The sequence below is a fragment of the Rhinolophus sinicus genome, chromosome 16 (assembly GCF_057876585.1).
Source record: "Rhinolophus sinicus isolate RSI-liver-muscle chromosome 16, RSI-T2T, whole genome shotgun sequence".
NCBI classification, from domain to species: domain Eukaryota; kingdom Metazoa; phylum Chordata; class Mammalia; order Chiroptera; family Rhinolophidae; genus Rhinolophus; species Rhinolophus sinicus.
Window position 1 is genome coordinate 96,081,676 of NC_142516.1, and position 24,637 is coordinate 96,106,312.

At 40.5% G+C, this 24,637-nt stretch overlaps 1 protein-coding gene across 7 annotated transcripts in view; it reads right to left on the minus strand.

The window, feature by feature from the left end:
- Nucleotides 1-5,120: 5,120 nt before the first annotated feature.
- TNFRSF19 (TNF receptor superfamily member 19) overlaps nucleotides 5,121-24,637 on the minus strand; it is an 87,529-nt gene continuing 68,012 nt past the window's right edge. For 3 of the 7 annotated variants that reach the window (XM_088792721.1, XM_088792720.1, XM_088792722.1), the window contains exons 6-11: nucleotides 19,055-19,219; nucleotides 18,449-18,574; nucleotides 14,347-14,449; nucleotides 13,384-13,789; nucleotides 8,231-8,270; nucleotides 5,121-8,105 (exon numbers count right to left, since the gene is read on the minus strand). In XM_088792721.1, coding sequence (XP_088648847.1) covers nucleotides 8,029-8,105; nucleotides 8,231-8,270; nucleotides 13,384-13,789; nucleotides 14,347-14,449; nucleotides 18,449-18,574; nucleotides 19,055-19,219 — 917 coding nt within the window. In that variant the 3' untranslated portion in view covers nucleotides 5,121-8,028. Of the gene's footprint in view, nucleotides 8,106-8,195; nucleotides 8,271-13,383; nucleotides 13,790-14,346; nucleotides 14,450-18,448; nucleotides 18,575-19,054; nucleotides 19,220-24,637 lie in introns of all 7 variants that reach the window. The other 4 variants (XM_074330038.2, XM_074330037.2, XM_019736609.3 and 1 more) reach the window with 2 other exon arrangements.

The following is a 24,637-nucleotide window of genomic DNA, read 5'->3' on the forward strand; positions in this document are numbered from 1 at the left end:
TTTCTTGTGTGGCCGTTCTACTGTACTTTCTAATGAATGATTTTTCTGAAATTTGGGCTCCTGGTCAACCCTAACTAATTCTACCAGTTGTTTGAAGAAGTGTGGAAATTGACAACTGAATTGGTTTGCTTGTGAAATGGCACACTGGGCCTTTAGGCCAATGAGAGAAATATCCCTGGGGTCCCATTCTTAGGATCCCCAAATCACAATGTTAGAGAGCAGTACAGAGCTTGTGTTTAGAATGAAAACAAATTGCTCCCCCTGAACTGATTTATAAGATCATGTAGGTGAGGTTCGCTTTTGGGGAAGGGAGAAGTTATGCCTGTATGGACTTTGCTTTGGGTCTTGGGGAACAAGTTTCTACTGGACTCATGAAAATGATGCTTGGGAATTCTAGACGACAGAGCTTCTTTCTCTGATTCTGTCTCTGAGTCACTCAGGCTCTTTCTATGCATCACTCTCTTTACAGTAAAGTAAGTCCCACTTCCTGGACTGCTGAAAAGACAGACTAATTAAAAGCTCTCTAGATCTCAGCCAACCAAAATCATGCTCACAGGCTGTTTTCCATGTCTAATAACAAATGACAAACCATTTTGGCCTTTCTTCCAGAATAGAACCATAGCTTTCTTTCTGTTATTCTCTCTGAACTAGTATCTAGTCATCATATCAAAACCAACTAGAGCCAGGCCGTTCCCTTAAGAGAGGATTCCATCTTTGATGGTAAGGAAAGTCTACACAGTAAAGAAAAGTGGAGGGTTGGGACCTCTGAATTATTAGAAGGGAGGAAAGGGGAAGAAGCACAAAGAAACTGTGCCTGAGGAAGCTGAGAAGTTCCAGTAATTTCAGACCGACAGGCCAATGACTTCTGGGTCATGTGGCTTGGGCTTTTAAGAGCCCCTTTAGATTCTACGGGTCACTTATTGTTGCCACTCCACAAGTTTTGAGCACCAGTGTCTATTTAGCTTGGGGAATTGACTGATCTATAAGTCCTTGTATTATTAGTGTTTCCCAGAGAAACAGAACCAATAGGGTGTGCGTGTGTGTGCACATGTGTGTACACATGTGTATGTGGGGGAGAGGGATGGGGAGAAGTAAATTTATTTTAAGGAATTAGCTGAGGAGATTGTAGGGGTTGACAAGCAGGCTGGAGACTCAAGTAAGAGCTGGTGCAGCAACTTGAATCTGTAGACCATTCGAGGGCAGAGTTCCCTCTTTCTCAGGGGACCTCAGTCTTTTCTCTTAAGGCCTTCAACTGATCAGATGAGGCCTGCCCACATTCTGGAGGGTCACCTGCTTTACTCAGAGTCTACTGATTTAAATGTTAATCTCATCTTTAAAAAAATGCCTTCACAGTAACATCCAGACTGGCGTTTGACCAAATATCTGGGTACCATGACCAGCCACACTCCCTACACAATGGATCCACTCAGAGAATAACCTAGAGTCCACAGAGTGTGGGTCATTGGCTGATTTATAAACGGAGAGAAGACAGTCTCTGAGGAGGCCTCCACTGGGACCTGGCCTTCCAACACCTCCTCATCAAACTTACATTTCAGGGAAGAACATCTTCAAAGCTGCCTCTGTCTTCAGGTTGGACAGCCAATCTCAGGTAATCCCAGGCCAATTTAGGAAATCTGCAAGTCCTCAAGGAAACACAAAGTCTACAGTCAGCTGTGACTTGAATACAACCCTGGGCTCCTATTCTGGTTTCATTTCATGTGCTGCTGTGTGAATGCAACCAGTGGCTGTCAGACAACCATCGTGGCAGCCTCCACGTTTGCTGGAACTTGTGTTGCTGGAAAGCTGGAGACCAGGATTTTCAGTCACTTGGTGAGGGACAGGAAGGGGAAGAGAAGGCAATAATTGAAGGAGGAAACCTTTCCTTTCTATAGTCCTAATTCTAATCTTTCCTCCCCACATTAACCCCGTACGTCCTAAATCTTGCATTTGAAAAAACACTGTAAATCCCAATTTCTCGCTCAAGATCCAAAGGAAGGTTTTAGCAACGTGAGTATTAACACGTTCATTCTACTAAGAGATGCAACCCCCTCGTCACGCCATGGCAGCAGCTGCTCCTTGTTAGTTCTTGGCCCCTAGAGAGCACATGGGGCGGTGGGTACCCTCAAGTGTGAGAGCAGGATTCTGGGGTTCTCTGGGTCACTCCTCCCTCAGCTTTATGCTTGGGCTCCACCTCTTGCCGGCTCGTTCATTTACTTCTCAGTGCACTTATTTGTGGTTAAAATATCTGCAAAAATCTTGGATGTGGCCAGGGCTTTCTGTAACTGCAGGGGTGTGGCGTGCAGCCATGGAGACGAGGACTCCTTGTGAGCAGAAGCGACACATGGAGAGGAAGCAGAAAATACATGGGGCATAGGCTGCTCGCCTCAACCCAGACGCCAGTCTTCCTGCTCCACAGACTTCCTGTGGGGAGGCTGCTCAGTCAGGCAGGGAACACACAGCCAAAGCAGCAGCGTTTCAAAGATAAAGATAAGGGGCTGAGAAAAAAATGATCAGGCAAGATTTCAGCTCTCAGTTGGAGGTGACTGGCTAAGATTTAGAAATAAGAGGACAAATACATTTCACCCCAAAGTCTAACTCAGATATGGGGACAGAGGTGCTTGGAGCTCACGGTCCAGCAGGACCCTCAGTCTAAGCTCCCAGCTCCGATGAGAAAGGTCATGATTGATGTGTGATGCCTGTGGTCGGCTGGCTCCCTGACGGTGGGTGGATTGCCACCCCTGCCTTCAGTCTTCTCAAGGACTCAGGCGGAATGTTGAGTTGACGTGAGCAGGTGGTTCAGCCAATTCCTAAACATATATCTCATGTTTGACACTGTCCCCCTTGAAATCAGGATGGGATCAAGGTGACCTTAATGGTAGGGAACAATGTCAGGCTATTTCCAAGCCAGGGGCTGAGTGTCCGCCTCTCCCCCTGGACAAGCGGCCATGTCCTCTCAATTGCTGGGGTGATTGTGCTTCTGGAGAGAGGTTTACCTTGCCTAGTTTTGTAACTTCCAAGCTTTGGAAAGACTAGAAATTTTAGAGTTTTATGTCATGTCATCCATTGTTTGTAAAGGCAAGTAAATTCTCTTCCAGGGCGAGTGCAAAACCTGGGGCAGAGCACACAGGACACATGTCAAGCAGGAGCTCAGGGCTTGGCAATTTCACCCCTGCTCCTCATGTTGTGGCCCCACTGTGCACCTCACCACTCTGAGGCCACGTGCTGTGCTAGCGCCTTCTGCCCTCCCCGAGGGGCGAGCTCCACGCAATCCTTCCTGTGCCCCCAGAACAGCCCTATACCCGGTGTTCCACTTCTGTCTTCACACTCAAGATCCATTTGAGACATAATTAAAACGTTGGTCTCTCTCTTACTTCTGAGTGTCTGCTTCAACCCTGGCATTGCATTTGCAACCAAGTACGTAGCCTATACTACCGTAGAAATGTATAGTGTATAGATGACTGAAGGATTGACATAGGAAACGGGCTTCTTAGTCCTCTGAGGGGAATTCGGCTTGTGTTTAGGATGCCAAGGGGAACACTTCGTACCTGATACATGGAGGTATGTGATGTGTGCCTCGCTGGAGGGCAGCCTGCCTCCCTACCCAGCTGTTAAAGGATTGCAGGCAGTGCTCTGTAGGTCTTCTATTTACTGTAAATAGTCAAACCAGGTACGGAAAATCCCTCTGCTGAGTTCTGCTGGCTAAATTCAACCCCAAACAAAACTGAGAGAACACAACTATTTCTGTCTTAAACAGAAGTCCTAAATGCCATTAGAAACGAAGATAAAAAGAAAGAATCCTTTGTCTTTATACATTAATAATTGACACCTGCTTCAGAAGACCACCCATGGTTCCAAAGAAAGGGGATTTGCTGGTTAAGTTTTAAAAATCCAAGTCTTGGAGAGGCCAATTTGAAAACAGTCATAAATCACACTAATTCAAATGCCACCCGTGGTTTATGAAGGGACCTGACCCCGACTTGCTTAATCTCTGCAGCAGAAACCAATGACCTTCCTCTGGTGAAATGTGACATAAGCAATGTTACGGTGAACCTTTGGCTTCATTCAGTAGAGTCACATCTCTAGAATCACACACCAGGCCTTACTGACATTTCTTAGATATTATAGAAGATGTTGGAAATTCTCAGGCTGCTGTTTAGTTTCAAGATGACCGAATGATAAATGTAAGCGGTATTTACATTCCTTATTGGTAGGTATTTACATACATACCAAATACGTTTCAAAAATCAGACAACATCCTCCAGAGTTAAAATAGGATAGACAAATTCAGAACAACAAGTAGCCAACTGCAAAGAGAGCTTAATAATAGTGGTAATAATGAAAATATGTCGTTTATGTGACTATGAATTACTTGAGACCTTCTGTTAGAACCTCATAAGCTTTGCGCTCCTTTTCTCAGAGAGTCGATGGCACCCAGAAGCCCAGCCAGTCTGCATGGACACCAGAAAAGTCCACATAAGTGGAGGGGCTGGTGTGTGGGTGGGGAGTGGAAGGGGGAAGAAGGTCGTGTCTCCTCAGGGCAGCCAGTGTCCTTTTCACACCACAGAATGACCAGCTGAGAGAACATGGTGTCACTTTAAAATAACCCAGTTTATTTCCAGGAAGGTGAAAGTTCTCTCTCAAACTCTAATAATAGCTTTTAAAGCTTTACTGGGGGGAAGGAAGGAAAGAAGGGATACAGGGATTAAGAAAGGAGGGTAAGAAGCTAGGAAGGAAAACAGAAACCCTTACAGTGAGCAGTGCTGCTCCATGGAACGTTCTTCCTTTCTTTGGTCCACTCCTCTGCAGGACACCCTATCAACCTCCACAAAGAATGAACGTAAAACTTCTTTAGCTCCTTCCCTCTTTGTGTCATAAAACGAAGGAAAAAAATTAGGGATGGTAATAAAATCTTGATACCAAAGCTTCTCAGATAACTCAAAGCATTTTTCAGTAGCTTGACATGCCTGCGAAATCTAGCTGGGTCTGTAGGAAGGGGATCAGATCTCCCCATAGAGTCTGAGGGGCCAGAGAGGGTCAAACTGGAAGGATCAGAACGTAGTGAGACCCTCACATGGACAGCAAGATGGTGTGCACTCAAATCATTTTACTGGACATGCAAATAAGAACACCAGGTAACAATTTTATTCACAAATAAAAAAGGTATTACAAAACTATTCATATAAGAAAATGAAAATTTACAAAGTGATAAATTCCAGTATGCAAAAGTCATGATGAAATCTAAATTGATTCAAGCTACTTAAAGCAGTGATGGATTTTTTTTCCTTTTCTTATCTAGTTTTTTTTTACTAGCATAGACAATTGTACTTAACCTAGGTAACAGCAATATTAACACTTCATCTAAAGTAGAACAATCTATATCTGAAAAATATATTCCACATACACGAAATTAGAAAACTCATGCCTTTCTGTGGTTGCTCTCCAAATCCTTGTTTCATTCTTGTTGATGAGTTTCTGCAGCATACAAGTCACAATCGTGCACTCCCAGTCCTGTTGTTACTTGATGGTTTCCTGGCATCAACACCCTAGCAGCTGAGTTTGAGTGCTGTAGCATATTCCAACAAAGTGAAATGCAAAACGGATTTTTTTCTCAAGTGTTTACAAAGAGTGTACAATATAACATTGTATGTTTCTACAGTAGGTGGGGGTAAAATGTCTTCATCTTGATAAAAACAACCCAGGATTTTTCGAATGCACTATTAAATCATATCCACTTTCGACCCTCAGCATTTCTCTGCTGATCAAAAGTGATGTTTCAGGGTTTTCCGCCAAAGTCTCATTCCCATCAATCCAGCTTTCTCCAGCAAGTTTTGTCTTTAAAGTTAATGAGGGCTCTACATATGGAAAATATATTCTGGTTACAAAAATGAGCACAACCTCAACCTACTTTGATCATCCCTCTGTCATAACAAAAATGATCAGATTGCAAACAATGGCACACATATGTGAACTACAAGGAAGCCACTCAAGAAACTCTACTTACATTTTCATAGACATCTTGTGGTCAAATCCCAAATATTTTACCTGAATTTCCTAAGGGCAATTCTCATAAGAGTTGGTGAGTACCAAAGTTTAAGAACCAATGGTTTATGCTAAAAAAGGAAAAGAAAAAGTCACTCAATTATGCCTGGGCACTCAGTAGACACAAAAGATTGTGGGTTACCACGAGACATTCTAATTTCCCATTTCAGTTAAAGGAACTGAGGTCACGAGAACTAGCAAAACCAGATAAGCTAATATATACATTATCAGAACCTGAAACTATGGATACACATTGTTCCAGCCACAAGGATTCGTTAATGTCTTGCAAAGAGAGAAAAGCACGGGGTAATAAGTGAGAAGAAAAAAATGTCCTAGGAAAGACAGGTTTTTAATGTTCAGTTTAAACGTTAGTTAAAAGACACTGATTTGGGTGGGGCAATTCCGAAATAAAATATTTCAGTGACTCTAACACACTGATGTTCTATTTCTAAGGTCTATTTCTTTTTTAAGTGCACGTGGGACAGCAGAGCTAATAGCAATCAGTTAAGACAAAGGCCAGATCTGATCATGTAGGTTCAAATAGGCAAAACATAAATCTTGCGCAATCAATTCCTCTCCAGAGCATAATGATGATGGGTAAATGAGCTGTCCCCTGGTTCACGACTGAACTGGGTTCATTTCTGTCAGCTCTAGACAGCACTAGAATTCTAGTCCTAAATGCCAAGGTGAGAAAGGATGGAGCGAGAGCCTGAGTATTATAGAAGCAGCACACTCTTAAATCCAGCACCATCTGGCTACGATGGGAGACTGTTGTCCTAACCGAGCTTATAAGACGGGAAGGGACACTACCATATCCTGGCCAAATGATCCTGCGGCAGCGGCAGACCGTTCACCTAAACGCTGCTTACAAATTGTGCTTTTTCTTCTGGTTCTGATATGGAGTGTGGTCTCATAGGACGACTCACTTGCTGATATATTTCAGTAGTAAGGGAACCTGATAATGTTGTAATTTCTAAAGCCTTACTACAAGATATGATGCAAAATCAAAAACAAAAACCCCAAACCAAGCTCACAGATACAGAGAACAGATTGGTTGTTGCCAGAAAGGGGGGGGAAGGGGTTGGGAGAAAGAGAAAGAAAGCTCATTATTTTTATAAATACCACTTTCCTATAAAAGAGAAATTCTGGATCTTCTAAGCTCAGTCACAGGCACAGAGTAGTAGCAAATGCTCCCATGTCAGCTGATTTTCACAGAAGTATGCTCATCTTTATATGCAAGTCTCTAGCATATGTGCATTAAGTGGTTTCTGACCCAGGGTGAGGGGCCCTTCCCCCACCTCTTGCCCTAACTCAGTCCCCTTCTTCTTAGTAGCTCCAGCAGGAGCCTGTGAGAGGTGGCCGAGGATGGGGGTGTCCATTCTGGAAAGGACTTGTTCTCTTCTGATTCCTACTTACACCAGTTGACTTCATCTAACAAACCCAAGATTTAGGCAGGCAGCATGAAGGCGATTCTAACCTCCTAAGCGAATTAGTTCAGACGATGCAAAAGTGACTTGCATCAAACAGGAACACTCAGTGTTGAACCCACGCTACATAAAAACTACGGAGCTAATCTGACATTGACTTTCAGTAGGATAGTCGGCTGTGTGAAATGATTTTGGGGAAGAAAATGCAGATGAAAAATGTATCCTCTGGGTCTTTCGTCTTGTAAAACCACATTCACCATGAAAAAAGCATGACTGCATCTCTGGTTCTTGTTATGGGCCCGTAACCTCGCAGGCTGCACGCTCCACACATCAGTCTTTGAAGTCACGCTTGGAGCATAGAAGCTTCTTGTTTAGGAAAGATGCAAAGCATCAGGAGAGCCTGCAGTCTTTTCTTGTTATTCCTTGAGGTTTCAGCTTACAGCTGGTCTGGCTCAGAAACAACTGGTTGTTGAAAGGCTTAAAACGCCATCGGTTTGGTTCAGATTTATTTTTTTTGCCCCCAGAAGCCGTGCAAGGTCCAGACTGTACTGAGTCCCTAAGCCTAAGTGGAGGAGTGCGTGCCCCTTGGGTTCCATACGCGCATTTCTGTTCCAGAGAGAGCCGAGTCCTTTAAGCTTCCTACAACAGCAAGAGAAGGAAAACTGTAAAAACCATGCCTTACAACTTAAAGCTGCGAAACTGTAATTGTAAAAAATGACTATACATAACTTTTACTAGGAGTACACATGAATGTAATCACACACGGGCGAGACTGGTGTTCAAATATCCAGGTACCCATGTGCTCTGAGAATAAAAAAAAAAGATTTCATAACAACTCTTAGTCACTCAGTATTTGCAGATAGTACTTAAAAGATGAAAACGTAACCCACAGCAAACAAAATGTATTGACAAACGATTCTTTCGCTGACTTTCAACCTCATTCAAACATTTAAAGCTTGTTCCCATGTTGCATTCTTTTAAAGCATTGTAGGTAAAGATCTCAGGAGCCTTTCGACCCTTCTTTAAAAGAACAAAGATGATTCATGTATGGTGCTATTCTTTGTCTTTGAATTTAAAACTGATATTAAACTATTGGAGAAAGTTTAGGAATAGTTTGGGAATGAGGTTTCTCTTACAATGCTCTCTCTGGAATGCTCATACTTTTCCTGGGGACACTGTCCTCCACCAAGTGGGGCCATTACATTTGTCCTTATCACAAAAGGGCAGTGACCTCACCTCCCGGGGGGCATGGCATCGACCCACTGCACATTACTAAGAGCGACACCTTCCTTTTATGCAGTGACCCTTCATTAACTTATGTACCGCTAATTTGGCATTGGTGACATATCAGATAAGTTTGTGAAACAACATTTTTTCCTAGGTCTAAGAAATAGTTTTGTCAAATATATTGATCAATAGATACAATAATAACCATATCAGTGCTACTGTGGGAGGCAAATTATATTCATTTTGCCAATACGGAAAAAGAGATTTTAATAGATTGAAAAACTTGAACCTAGGTCATTTCATATCTTTCCTACCATTCTTTCCATTATTTCATGTTGACACTTAAAATGTTAGTTACAAAACACCACCAAAAAAAGCTTTTCCTAAGTGAAGAGGTTGGCTTCATTCTCCCAAACATCTTAGCAAATGAGGGTCCAAATATCTCAGTTCTGTTCCCTTCTAGGGAGGTGTGTATAGGGGTATTTTGATTAAAATTGAGTCATACAGACTAAAGATGGCTCTCACACCTACTGGTATTTGCTTTATCCTGAACCCTAACTATCATCATCAGATTCTGGGTGGTCTTAAACCACCCACAAGAAAACTACTGTGTGAAAATACAGTTTTCGGAAACAAATGCATCATGCATTAGAAATCTGAGCCTTACACCGAGTAAAGACAAAAGTGCCGTTATGCGTTTTGTAATATACACGTGTATCAAATCGCATTGTACACCTTTAACAGTGTTATATGTTAATTACATATCTCAATAAAACTGGGGGGAAAAGAGTCAATAGAGGTTAACAAGCTGAAAATATGAGTGAATGCTTGAGGAGGAATTTAAAATTTTATTTAAAATAAAATAACCACATAAAAAATAATAAAAAATGCTGTTATGGCTATATCTGCCACATCTCCCAAATGGAAATACAGTGCTTTCCTGAATTACGAATGATTCCACGTCAGGGAGCCAAGCTGACTAAACGTAACCTCAAGGAACTAGAAGGCCTTTCTTTGCTTTGGTTCATAATAGTAAGCTGCTGAAATCCAATTTTTTATGAGAAGGAAGTATATTCTCTATCTTAGAGAATTCGGCTGTCAGGGGAAGTCTGATTGCTTTTTGGAATCTAATGGATTCAAACAAACAGAACTAGTCAATATTTGGCTGACCCCTGAAATAAAAAAGAGGGTCAATTTCCCAAAGACGTGCAGTTGTGGCTGTCTCCTATTTTCTTTTGAAGATTAAGGTTCATTCATGAATTTTCACACGTTCAGTAAATGCAACTGAAAAGAAAGTGCTTTTCAGAATCTGGAAAAGATTATCTCTTAGAATGGGATCAAAATATTATTTGCTGTTTTTAATTTTGGGGCAAAAACTGAAATGATTTACATTTTAACAATTCCTTTCCTGAATTCAGAGCATCTTATTTAGATTTATCAACATTATCTAACAATTATAAGATAACACATTTTGGAAAGCTAATAAAAGCCTTTCATTGCTCTTTGCCAAATAGGAGGAGATAATTTCAGGGTCTTGAGGAGAATTTATGAGTTTGTTTTGCAGAAGGAAAGTATATCTCCAAGTTATAATGCCACAACTCAACAGATCATCCCAGACCCCTCACCCAGGACCTGACATGTGAACCTTTAAAATTTACGTCTTGATCCTGACTGACAGGGAATCAGACTACAAGTCAGGACAAAAGAAAATCTAAAATGTCTTCCTCCAGAAATACTGTTAAATGACCACGAACATGAACGCTCCATGATAGCATCACTTGAAAAGTTTGTGACATATGTTGGACTTAGTAAGAATTTCCAGAAGAAATGAAGAAGCTGGTTTATTTATCAAACTACTAACCCAAGTTCAGGCAGGACAAGAATTACCTCCATGGAGCTGAGTCAACTAATGAAGATAATTATAATTTTGTATGACTTTTTGCTTGAAACATTGCTGGTATTAAGGGCGGGGGGTGGGAGATGAGGGTAAGGGGGATCGAATATATGGTGATGGAAGGAGAACTGACTCTGGGTGATGAACACACAATGGGATTTATAGATGATGTAATACAGAATTGTACACCTGAAATCTATGTAATTTTACTAACAATTGTCACCCCAATAAATTTAATAAAATAAAATTTAAAAAAAAATGTTTGTACTAGAATTAAGGAAACTTTTATCTTAACCTACATGCAACTTACATAAAATTTTAAAGTATTTTTAAAAAAAACCCCTTACATTAATAAATTACGTTGTGCAACGTGAGTTTATCATTTTCTCATTCTTTTATATGTAATTATAACTTTCTTTTCATAATAAGTGGAGTTGCAAGTATCTTTATATAGATCATAATCATCTTGACAACTGTCTTTGAAAAGGGATTAATGTCATTACTCATCAATCTTTCTAAAATTGGTTCTGAAATTTTACATTTGTGTCACCTGATAACAGTGTTTATCAACCTTACCTCCACCTCACCAACAACGTAAACAGAAAACATAGAGCATGAGTTGGTTTTGATATGACTTGGTCTCAAAATGTTTCACTCCTTAGTCTTAGAACTTACATCAGAAAATTGGGGCCAAGCTACAAAATTAAGGTGAGCGGTAATTCTCTGTACCCAAAATACTCTGAAAAACTGTTATCAGTCAGCTGGTAGCACAATCATTCTAGTTACTCAGACTTTCCCCTAACAATGATGGACAGGAAGATGTAATAGATATTTGTGAAGGTAACACAAGTAAGTTTGTCATCAAAACCAGTTGACTTGATAAAAAAAGAAACTTCAGCATCTTGTAATAAAAATGTAATTCAGATGCAATTTGAAGAGTCCTAAGACTTTTATTTTGGAGTATGTGACAAGGCACTTGATTGGGATGTTGGGATTAGTCGTTAACAGAAAGGGGTCCTCTCTGTTCTGTTTACTGTGTCTCTCACCTGTTGTCAGGGCTGATTACCTGGGCTGCTGGGTAGAACAGCCCCGAAGGTTTGTGGGCCAAAAGCCATTCTTGAAACCTACACTCAACTAGGCTAACTGTTTAGTCTTTTCTTACTATTATCATGAAAGTTACAAAAATTATGAGATGACTCAAAAGCACAAGGTCAGTAAACAATCGTTCCCAGCTACAGGGGTATATATTTTATGTTTTTTAAAGTGCCTAATTTATTTGTTTTTCCTCCCTTTACGCATCTCTTCTTCATTTACCTTTATTTTGAGAAAAAACATTTTTCATTCCAAAGTCAACAAATGTTTTTGTACAGAATTCCCAATAAATTCCTTAGAGAATTTTTTTTTTTTTGTAGTTAAAAGAAAGTACTGCAGGTTTAAATCAATATACAATCTACGTACTGATCTTAACAGGAACACGTCTCCATCTACACTTGGACTTGAGACAGTTTCTGACAAAAGTAGACAAGGATACACCCAGGATCACGTGCAGTGTGTGTCCAAGTGCTGCCTTGGGACACAGAGTCCCAGACTGGGGCAGGAGGGACAAGCTGGGGGGTAGCGCTGGTCTGGTGGGGCCTGGGAGCCTCACTGATGCTGTGACTCTGCCCTTTTATACTCAAGGCTGGCATCATTCTTCCAGAAGAATGTCTACCAACAATATATGTGTTTACATTAAGGAAATATTTATAAACATTAAGGAAATATTTATAAACATTAAGTCAAAACCAGCAAAGGTCACGTCCTCACCTGCAGGAAAAAGCAGGGACAGTGCCCAGGTGTCCCCAAGTGACCTCTCCACCTCCAGTCTTGCAACCAGAAAGCCCCATCTGCCTGCCATCACCATCGCCCCCCCAAACCTGCTTTTAAACACTTCTATCTAGAAGGTTCTTATGCTGCATTTAGTCCCATATCATAACCGACAATCGATTTCCAACCAAACTAATCAATTGGTCAGAGCAGAGTAATCTAGAAAACAACAGTGAAAGAGAGAGGAGGGAAAGGAGTAGCTTTAGGAGATCTAAATTCTCATGAACTTGACACTGAATGAAGTGCATTTAAGTACTGGGCATAAGAATATTACAGGAAAAAATGAAGGTGAGGAATTGTGTACAAGATACTCCCATAACTAACTCATCTCTCTCAATAAGGAACGGAGCCAGGGAGTGCTGTGCTAAGGACAGTGGACTCTCTAACAACAGGGTCCCCTTACACGCGGATTTTTAAAAATAATTATGCATAGTACTATAAATGTATTTTCTCTTCCTTAGGGTTTTCTTAATGTTTTCTTTTCTCTAGCTTACTTTATTGTACAACTATAGTATATAATCCATATAACACAAAATACGTTAATCGGCCATTTATGTTATTGGTAAGGCTTCCAGTCAATAGTAAGCTATACTAGTTGTTAAGTTTTTGGAGTGTCAAAAGTTAACTCAGATTTTCGACTGTGCATGGGATCAGCACCCCTAACCGCCCCCTCTATTGTTCAAAGGTCAACTGTAGTTGGATTTACAAAGAAAAATGCAGCTGCCCTTTATGGCCTTATACATCAGCTGTTAGTTAAATAAAGGAAAACACTCTTGAAATTAATTTAAAATCTATTCTCCTATAACATACAAGAAGTTATGAAAGATGGAAAACCTTCTCATCGGGTTCCCCTGCATTTCATGGTGGGAAGAAAGCTGCATTCCCGTGGTCATAATGTTAGGTCCACACTGAAATCAATCACTGCCTTACCTGGAGGGACGCTTGAGCAGTTAGGTGAATGATATCGCCACTTGTTTGATCTAGCTGGCTTCTAGTAGTTAGTGTATCCTGAGTTAGCACCGGTTCTGTCACTGAGTTGTTATGTCTAGATAAATCAGTAGTTTCTGTGAAGTTTTCAGAAGGAGCTTGAATTGGAACAGCGCCACCAACCAAATCCTGACTACTGTTTGAATCCAAGGATGATGAGCTTTCATTTGCTGGATTGAGAGAATGAATATCTCCTCCCGTGAGTTCAGCATAAGAGTCACAAAAAGAGATGTCGTCACCACAAATGGGATTTTGCATCAGAGGCCAGGCATCCGAAAACTCGCCACAGATGGACCGCGAAAGGGACCTGAAGAAAGTCGGTGTCGTCTCCCCCACCAGACCTGAGTTTCTGAACACATGTTCAAAAGACCTTTTAGTGCTCTATGGGGAGAAAAAACATGCTACAAAGCCACATTCCAGCTATACTTTTAAATTTTCTAGATGAAATCGCGATGTATTAAGTCAGAATTCTAGTGCATCCTGTTGTAAGTTTACTCCATTTACTTTAAAACTGAATTTATAGACCTACTTCTAATCAGTATAGTTATACTTAATCCAATGTCTAAGATATGCCATTTCCTGAGTATTAACTAAATTTGATGGCTGTTCTAAAATTCTAAAAGTATAGATATGACATGTTTAAAATTGCAGATGACAGAAGTGTCACAAGTCATGAATATAAGACAAAAATAAAATTAAGTATAAAAAATGTTGCACTGAATATTAATAACCCTGAGAGACTTACCTAATTCTTGCCGAACACATGCCCTTCCAATGTCCAGAATGCCATTCATATTAAAAGTGATCCCCCCATGAAACATTTTCAACTGTTGCACATGAAAATTGGTGAGTAGAATGCATATTGGCACAAGGGAATATTATTACAATTAATTATAATTTAGTTACCTCTCCTGAAATGTGGCCTTGGAATGCACCCTGCAACCCAGAGTCACCCGGTCGATGCTGCAGGCGTCGTCACAGCACAAGGATGGGATCAAGTGAACAGGCCCTAGGAAAGCCAGCAGACGGGTGAGGCACAATGCTTTTTTCTGGGAACATTCTCTTTAATATCAGTTCAACATCATTCTTGAAAATTCAGCTATCCTCCTTTGGGTGATTTGGGGGAAAGTAGGTATGAGGTTTAATTTTTTTCTCTTAAAAAATGATGAACCACTTATATGAAGTACCTAAAGTGGTCAAATTCATAGAGACAGAAAGTAGAAGGGTGGGTGCCAGGGGCTGGGAGAGGGGGAAGTGGAGAGTTAGTGTTTAATGGGGACAGAGTTTCAGTTTGGGAAGATGAAAAAATTCTGGAGATGGATGGTGACATTGGGTGTGCAACAATCTGAATGTACTTAATCCATGGAACTGTACACTTATAAATAGTTAAAATGGTAAATTGTATGGTATATCTATATCTTATAAATTAAAATAAATGGTGAAATGTAATAGTGCAGCCTGTAGGAGGGCATGTGACATGACGCTCTCATGCACTGCTGATGACAGTAGCAATAGTACATTTTTGTTGTGTGGTCTAGCAATATAGAACAAGAACACAAAAATTTTCAAACCCTTTATCTCAACACACACACACACACACACACACACACACACACACACACAATTTTTTTGTTTTACTGCTAGGAATGTAACTTAAGGAATAACTAGATATGTACCTAGCTTTATAAACCATTAAGTTCACTGAAGCAGTATATATTTTTGGTACTAAGATAATATAAATGTATTGAAGAAAAAAATTGAAAAATAAAGAGAGGTATTAGATAAATTTAAAAATAAATCTTCCCCAACCCTATAAACTGGAAATAAATACTGTCAATATTTAGTCAACAGCCTTTTAAACTTCTCTGTCTATATATATACACAGACACATATAATACTGCTTTTATAAAATCATAAACATGCTAAAGCGTACCAACAAATACAAAGACATGCACATGAACAGAGAGAAAAAGACTTGAAGAAATTATCTATTTACATATACATGTATACGTTTGTGTGTGTATTCAAACTTCCATGAGGATTATCTCTTTACTTTTATAAGCAGGAAAATAATATTATAAAACTAATATTTCCCTTTTAAAAAGTGAATGTTAAACATTGAGATGCAATTGCAAACCGGTGTTAAATAGGATGGATATCCAATCCACTTTCATCTGAATCTCTCTCAAAGCAGGCCGCCATCTTGTACTATCTGAATAAACGCTACCATGACCATGGGGAAGTCGCCTGGATTCACTACCAATTAACCCAACAAACACATCATGTTCACTGTAAAATTTTTCAAAATTAGTTAAAAGCAAAGGCACTACCACTCCTTGCAGAAATTGCTGGTTCTAGGGCTCAAGCAAAGGGAAATAACAAGATGAGCCTGAGAACTTCTTTTTTCTACCATGAAGTAAGAAAGTGTTAAAAGTATAATGAAACATATCCAAATGGCACATGAACCAGCTTGAAGGGACTTCCACTGGCCAAGTCTAGGAAAATCTGAGGGTCAAAATAAATAATGACAGCAAAGGATCGTAACCCAATGAATGGAGTCCACGCGTCCACAGTAATGAAAGGAAATAAATAAGTGGGGAAGAAAGGGAAGTTCTTTCTTACTGTAGGAAGCCAAACTAATAAATGTGGAGAGAATGATGGAGTTAGAAAACCAGCATTTGTTAACAATCCTAGTAATGACTGACTCAGGGAAGACTCATCAGAGGATGCTAAACTACTGGGTGAAAGTTTGAGAGCTGCAGGATATTTACATAGTCTCAAAGACTCTCCCGCAAGGTTTTTATTAATTACAAAGAGAACAACAATAATTATAGAGCAGAGAAACCTTGCCTCCTGATGTGGGGCACTGAGAAGGATACATCACCTCTGTGGTATTTCTGAACCGCGTCATAAGAAAACATCAGAAAAACCCAAACTGAGGGTCATGCTACAAAATTACTGGCCTGTGCTTGTCAAAAATATTGTCATGAAATGCAAAGGAAGATTAAGGAATTGTTCCAGATTAAATGAGAGTAAAGAGATTTGACAATGAAACACACAGTGTTATGTAGGATTTTCTTTTGCTACCGAGGATATTATTGGGACAATTAAAAAAAAATCTGAATATGCTATGTAGATTATATAATAGCATTGACTTAATGCTAATTTCCTGATTTTAATGATCATGCTGTTATGTAACAGAATATTCTTGTTCTTAGGGAACAAACACCCAAGTATTAAGGGGTAAAGGGACATCATATCTGCAAATAATTCTTAAATGGCAAGTGAAAAGAAAAATATGTGTGTGTATGTATATATACAAAATATACAAAGCATGTGTGTATGTGTGTGTGTGTGTGTGTGTGTGTGTGTGTGTACATATATACAGAGGGTGCCAAAAAATGTATACACATTTTAAGAAAGGAAAAAACTGTATTAAAATTGTAACACTCAATATATACTGATAACAAAAGATGAATACAAGTCATGCGTATACATTTTTTTGGCACCCTGGCATATATACATATACTTAGATAAAGATGATAAAGTAAATGTGAAATGAGATAAATGTTAATATTTGGGGAATCTGGGTAAAGGATATGTGGGAATTCTTTGTCTCAGTCTTTTAACATTTTTGTAACTCTGAAATAATGTCAAAATAAAAAGTTAAAAGAAAAGCTCTGTTATTAAGGAGGAAGCAATGTAAATGAAAAGCTATACTGAACCTGGGCATTAGCATGGGGGGATTAAAGTCAGCGTTTTGTTAAGAGGATATACAACAAGGCCACCATATATTTAATCGTTCTTTTCAAATAGAAGTTAAGGTGAGGCAGAGTTTGCACAAAGCTGTATTTTATTACATTTAATATTTGAGCTCATCTCTCAAGGAATTAACCCTCCTCACTCTGATTCTAGTGGTGATGTCATAGTATAGTATCTAGGAAACAGAAGGCTTGGGGTACTTTGAGGATCCCCAAGGTACTGTCAGTAGCCCTCTAAGAGTCTATTATCCACGTAGGCAGACGCAAAAATAAATCCACACACACCACAAGTCCTATAGCTCACTCTTAAACCTATTCCTCAAATAGACTATAGTAATGATCAGTAGAAAAGTTAATTGTGTTGAATGAAACTCCTTATTCCACATATGAAATATCAGAATGAAAAGCCGAATCCTGCAATTGCTTGGAAAGAAAGACTGAGCAATTTCAAGGGGATAAGTCAGCCTCATTGGGATACATTTAACTTAAAGAATGGTTCTAAGAGACAAAATGGCACTCTTGGTATTGCTGCAAAGGTGCTAAGAGAGCTGTGAAGTGGGGAGAAGACGGGGCCAGGTCAGGCTTCTAGGAAGTGCTGTGGGCCACATCGAGTTTTATTTTGCAGAGGAGGTGAGGTCATTAGAGTGCGGACAGGATGAGGGAGTGTAAGTATAGAAACCTTGTGCTGTTGAATATAAATAAGTGGAAAAGCAAGTTGGTATGACCTTTGCCCATTTTTGCCCACATTAGAAACCAATTCCCACTTGAATTACTTCCCTAAACTTTCATTTCTGTCAATAATCTAGGGGGCAATTATGGTTTGTGGAAAACCCTGTCAGAGAGTGTCCTCCTCCCTCTCACGTAAGAAATTCAAAAAGACATTAAAATGGACACATAAACGTTCAGTGTGAATCCACCAGACAAGAAAGGACACGAAACCCTACTCTACAAATGGCTGACATAATTTTAAATCAATCGATTCAAAACAACAAAGGCAAACTTGCTCAAAAAGTTAGTGGAAAATTCTAGGATTTTAATGAGGTGATTATTATTATTTTTTCAATACTTAAGAGACTCAATACACCCAAAACATCAGGGAATGGTGGAGAGTAACTATTTAACAAGATGAGCTTTAAGTAGAAAATGAGGCAGAGCAACCTAGCTGTGGGACAAAGAGGAACAGTTCTTGGCAGCTTCAATGTCATGCCTCTGCTTCCTCTCATGGACTTGTAATGGGCTTATCTTACCACAGGTCTGGGCTGAGTCCCGGTGGCACTGACAACACGCCCTGGGAGCAGAGTCGCTGAGCTGAGGTCTGTCAAAACACGACAGTTCAGAACCATTGTACTGAATGTCCTGTGCTCTCAGAGACCCTAAATGAGAAGGCAAAAAGTCTGTCAGTGAAGACAATTTCCTCTATAAAGGATTCATTCACATTGCAACGCAGACCGGTATCATGCTAGCTTTTGTATTTTCAAATATAAAGAAGGCTATCTTTCACATTTTAAAATACTGATTCTTACACGGAGGCACAAATATGAAATAATTTGTCAAGAAAGCTCAAAATGTAGAGTAGTTATGTTGTCAGAACTTAGAACGACTTTTATTTTTGCCTAGTGGCATGGGGACATCCTTGCTTTTTCAATGTCCTTATAAAGTGGTGCCACCTCAGTTAGCTCCTTCAGTGTCCCTTTGGGACTAGAGGACTGTGAGGTCTATTTAACGTGCTCTCTATCCCTTTAACATCTCCTTGATTCTTGTCTCACTCAAGTCTCTTGTGGAACACACAAATGACAAAGATGATAAACGCACTTCACCAAAATGTTAAGACACAGAAAGAGCTCAAAACTTACAGCTGGGTTTTTTCTCCATAAACTGCCTCTTACAATAAATGACGCAGAGAATGAGCAGGGCCAGCAGGACGGTGGCCAAGGCGCTGCAGATGACGGCAGCCAGGGCCGTGTCTCGCGGGCTGGAGGCCGTGGATGGGATCTTCACGAGGTTGACCTTGCTGGTACCTGAAAACCAAAGGAATGGCATCAGCATGCTCTCAACCACCTAGAAGGCTCGGACGCTTCCACTGAGCTTGATGGTCATCTTTAGCAGTGGCCGTCGTGCAACAGAAATCAACCCCCAGGAAACCAGCGGGAGGTATGGTATATGGCCCAAGCACTCCTTCCTCTTAGAAGATTTCTTGAATATTATACCTCCACCCTGAACCCCAAAATGTGTGGATGTGCCTCTCCTCCATTCCCACAACACTAGACACAACCCTTAACATGTGTTGTTGCAGGACTGTGCTTTTTAGGTCCCCTATACCAGACCCATTGGCGAGCTGGTCATCTTTAGCTGTGTCCCCAGTACTTGGCACAGTGTTTGGCACATAGTAGGTACTTAATGTTAGTTATATACTTGGAATTAGACTACCTACATTTTTAAGCAGATTGAGCTAAGGCATGTTTTGGGGTCAACTTTAAGGAAAAACAAGGAGTTGGATCATTTATGACCTTACACTACACCTCTGACTTCTGAGACAGTAGACATTTTTTTAATGCCTTAGCTGTTAAATTACCAAACAACATCTAAGTTTTGGAGAAAAGACTAATACTGTTGTTATACTGTGGAGAGGCAGGCATAGTAATGTGTTAAGAAGGTGTTAAGAAAAAGATTCTGTTTCAGAGTGTGGGGTTGAATTGGGGGTAAGGGCACAGATCCTGGGATCCCACTGCCTGGATCAACCTCTGGAAGTGTGACCTTGAGCCAATTACATAATCTCTCTGAGTCTCAACCCCACATCTGTCCAAATGGAGGTAATAACAGTACCTCTCTCATGGGACTGTTGAGAGGATGAAATGAGCGAACATAAAAGCACTTCGGACAGGCCCTGTCCGCAATGCTGTAGAATGATTAGCTATTCGGCGATGATGATCAGAGGTAACACTTTATTTATCTTTGGGGTTCCGGGATGGACAAACTCAGTCCTGAAATCTATATTCAGTGGAGTCACATTATGTCATATTTAACTAACCTCAAAGGAATGTGAGAGATAGAAACCTAAATAGAGGGGCCGCTAGGCCTTCTCTTCCTGGGTTAACTCCCCCTGAGCTGAGGCGGAGCCTCATTCTGCTCCCGGCAGGCGTCTCAGCTCCATAGCGCCACCCAGCGGCAGCGCCCCTCTGCTGAGGGTTCCTCCAGGCCTCCCGCTGCCTGATAGAAGTGTGGGCCTACCGAGTCATTTTAAGCTGTCTAGAATCCACGTTATAAAAGGAAAAAGAAACAGATGAAATTAATCTATTTTTCTTTATCCAGCATATCTTCAAATATTATCATTTCAACACATATTCAATATAAAAATTATCATTGACATCTTTTGCATTCTCTATTTTGTACAAAAATGTCAAAGTCGGGTGTGATTTCACATTGACAGCACATCTTACTTTGGACTAACCACATTTCAAGTGCTCTTTAGCCATAGGCGGCTAATGGCTGTCATCAAGAACATCCCAACTCTGGATACTGAAGGCTGGTATCTGTAATTGTGTGCCGTGACACCTAAACGTAAGCCAGTTCATTAGCTGGTAACTTTCTCCTCCTTCCCCATAAGATTGGTTTCCACTGTATGACAGACACCTGAGGCTAGAACCAGAGAGAAACTTTTGGGTTACTATGAGTGAATGATAAATATATGAGGAATGATCATCTTGGAACATTGAGTCTCAGTATTTCTAGGCTCAATGATTCTGGGGCCACACTGATAAAACTTTCTTTTTATTGCCACCTGGAAAGGCAATTATTTATTCAGGATTTATATAAGCTATATGCCTTGGACTTGGGTGAATAGGAATCATAATCCGATAAACATTTTAAAGAATATTTGTTTGTAAACATGTTTGATATTCATAAAATATATTTTATCACTTATAGCTATACAGACATGCTGAAATAATCAAGTAACACATATTAAATGTTCATCATACAGCAAGTTAAATTATATCCCTGACATGATAGATTAAATCTGAACCCAGAACAACTTCTATCAGTGGACAAATTCACAGGAGGACATATGAACACAGGCACAACTGTACGAACACTGACAAATAACTGAATAGAAATTTATATCCTACGCAAGTAAACAGTAGGCTACTGTGGGGCCAGAGCCCCAGAGAGCAGTTTCCAGGCTCTCGGTCTCACGTGGAGGGGTGCTGGCTCGGGTAGTAGATGGCCATCAGCTGTGGCTTGTTGGCCATCAGCTGTAACCATTGAGCCATTAGCCACGGATATAACTGCCGCAGCTACGTTGGGAAGTTGAGGAGAGTCGAGGAGAGTCGAGGGGAGTTGAGGGGAGTAGGTTGGTTGACAGAAAAGTGGACAGCAGGTCGCATGTCGTGTGAATCCAGCCTCCAGTGAGACTATACTGGTATGACTCCCCTACCTATGGCTCCGTGGGTGTTCCTTTTGGGCCTAGCCACATCCTGCGTTCTTATGTGGGGAGCGGGAGCAGAGACCCCGCAGGCCGCCCCGCATGACAAATGGCGCAGCGAGCAGGGTCTCCCGCATGACAGCTACACTGAAGGGGAAGTGACTTGGGAAATATAAGTATTATCTATTTGAACCAAATGGTGAAGTTGTGGAAAACTGCCATCTCTTTTATGCTCATGGGAAAGGCGGTTTCCTTCAGAGTGAAATCAGGTCCCTTAGCTTAAACTTTCCATCAAACAACCCAGCACTACTCAACCCAGGGCTTTAGCAATAGCTGTCATCAAAATGAGACGTAATACATGATGTGAGTTGAAGATATCACAGTTTCTAATCATATTGTAACTAGTAAGTTAAGCTCATCAGTTCACATAGTATTGGATATTCAGAAAAACCCGAAGAATAGGGATTTCAGGTGAATGATTAGAGTCCTTTCTTTAAGTTCATGTTTAAAGACTTTCTAAAATGTATTAATCAACTTATTTGCCTTCATATAAAAGTAACTGTTTCTATGTTATAAATAAACTAAAATGCCCCTAAAGGGGAATTGTATTTTTAATCTGATGGTTGTGATTCAGGATTTATTTTCCCCAAGTCAATCATAAAGGTCTTGCTAATACATGTTTTACGAAGGTAGGGAACTAATACTGTAATTGCAGTAATATCAAGTTGCCATAAATAACATCAATTTTAAAGGAAATAAGCCCCTTCTCTGTACATTTCCCAGATAGTAGCATCTGAAGATGAACAAGAAAAATATAGCAGTTTGACACCTATATAAGAAAAGGCATCTTGTTAACTCAAACACCCCCTTCAGAGGGTCCCCATGGGAAGTCAGACTCTGGAAACCACGGTCTTGATTCCTGTTTATATGTTCAAGTTTATGATAACACTTACAACAAACAATCTTTTTTATAGGAAATGGGTTCATCATTCTTAGGTTCATTTGTCACATACAGCAATACAGACATAAATATGGAAGCTATGAGAGACTGGGCTGACTATGAATTGATTTTAGAACAATCCCAGAAACTCATTCACATGAATTTCTTTTTGTGTGAATTTTCTTTTTGATTTGAGCAGTAAATTAAAAAGGGGGCAGGGGAGCAGGGTGGTACTAGTTATATGAAGTGGCTTCTACTCTATTTCTGGTTAATTGAGATGCTACTGAGAATTCCTCAGAAAATGATTTATCTGCTACAAACAAAAAGTATTGTTTTGCTGACCTGTGGCTGCTGCCATGGTGTTGAGATTAAAGATTCTTTCCACCCGCTTGCCTTGACTAAATTTCCTGTCCATAGTTCACGAAGCATACTGAATGCCTGCAAGGAATTTCACCCATACCTTATTAGGATGCTGACAGTACCTCCAAAGAACTGGGAATAGAAATACCCGCATTCTTTGGAAAGTTTTAAATTTTCTGGACTACAAAGGCATCTCTTACCCGAACCAATTACGTTATTAAATTCCACTATAATCTTAGCACTACCCTTTGGCAATTTATTTCCGAGTAAGAACTGATTTCTTAGCTTACATTTTACATTACATTACATACATGACATATTATTATACATTTCATTAGGAGTTCAATTTTATGTTATACATTTCCTTAGGAGTTCAGCACAATTGAATGATTAGGTACTGAGTAGCTATTATACATAATACGTCCTACAAGGCATTCAATAAGTTGAATGAGAATCTTAATAGAAGAAGAAAAGAAAATGGAAGTCGCCAGCAAATTTTGGCAAGTGTTTTTATCAAGTCCACTTGTACCCTCTTTGGAGTGTGACCGAGCTACACAAATGCAAATAGCAGATGCTCTCCTCACCTCACCCTTCTAAAGAGCTTTGGAATGTAGCTGGAGAAATAACACATGTTGAAGAGGTCCGTGTCACTAGACTCTGATTAGTCATGGCAAAGTCTTAGAAGAGGAACTCACTTACAAGCCACACAGTTGCCTGAAATGTGAACACTTGCTTCTGCAGACTGCTGTGTGCTTTCATGCACCTGAATGTAGCTAACACATCTTCAGGGATGTCACCCTCCTGCCAACGAGACAAAGTGCTGACAGTTCATTGCCGACCCTCATTTGATAGATGAGAAAACCAAGACTTTGAATGACTTGCTTAAGGTTACACAGCAAAGTGGAGACAGCGTGAGACCTGGAATCAGGCCTTCTGATCCAGTGTACCACACTGTTCCATGGAGGCATGGAGCTTCTAAGCGAGTAAAGCATTCTGCGAGGTGATGAGAAGCAAAATGTGGCTCATATCTGTTCCTGTGAAAGCCATGCTCATTTCTGATACACTCAAGGGCGCATGGGACCTGTTCTGCACCAGTGCATCAGCTCCGAGAGAAAATGTCAGTGACCCTCTGCTTCCGTGTGGCTCTCAGTGACACATAATGAGCCGCCATGAGTAGGCACGCCGGGCAATGACTGAGTGCCACTGAGGTGGGGAGGAGAGGAAACTTTATGGAGGTGACTGAATCTGAAAAGGGCTGGATTAAAGAGTGAGACGGAAAGGCTGTGCAAAGATGGCCGCTGGAAGTGTCAGGCTTGTCAGCGTGCTCTGCCTGGGTTTCCAGACTTGCCTCCTTGGTGGAACCACAGCTCTGCTTTCTATTGATCTCCCTACATGTTTAACCACTCCAACTTCCTAGCAGGCTGTGTTTAAAAACCTGCTAAACCAAAGATCCTTCTTCCCAGAGTATACTCCTAACAAAGGAGGACGGGAACTGGTCTCCAAAATCTGGTTCTCACCAATTTCCACCCTGGCCGTGAGCAAGATTTTTTGCCCCTCGGGATCTCAGTTTCCTTGTAGGGAAGATAAAACAGTGGCACATTATGCAGACACCATGAGGAAGTCACTGAATATTTCTCTTACGGCCGATGACAAGTCTACTATTGAGAAGTCCCATGATTTCTCTATGACCTGGCTGGTTTCTTCCTACAGAAATGA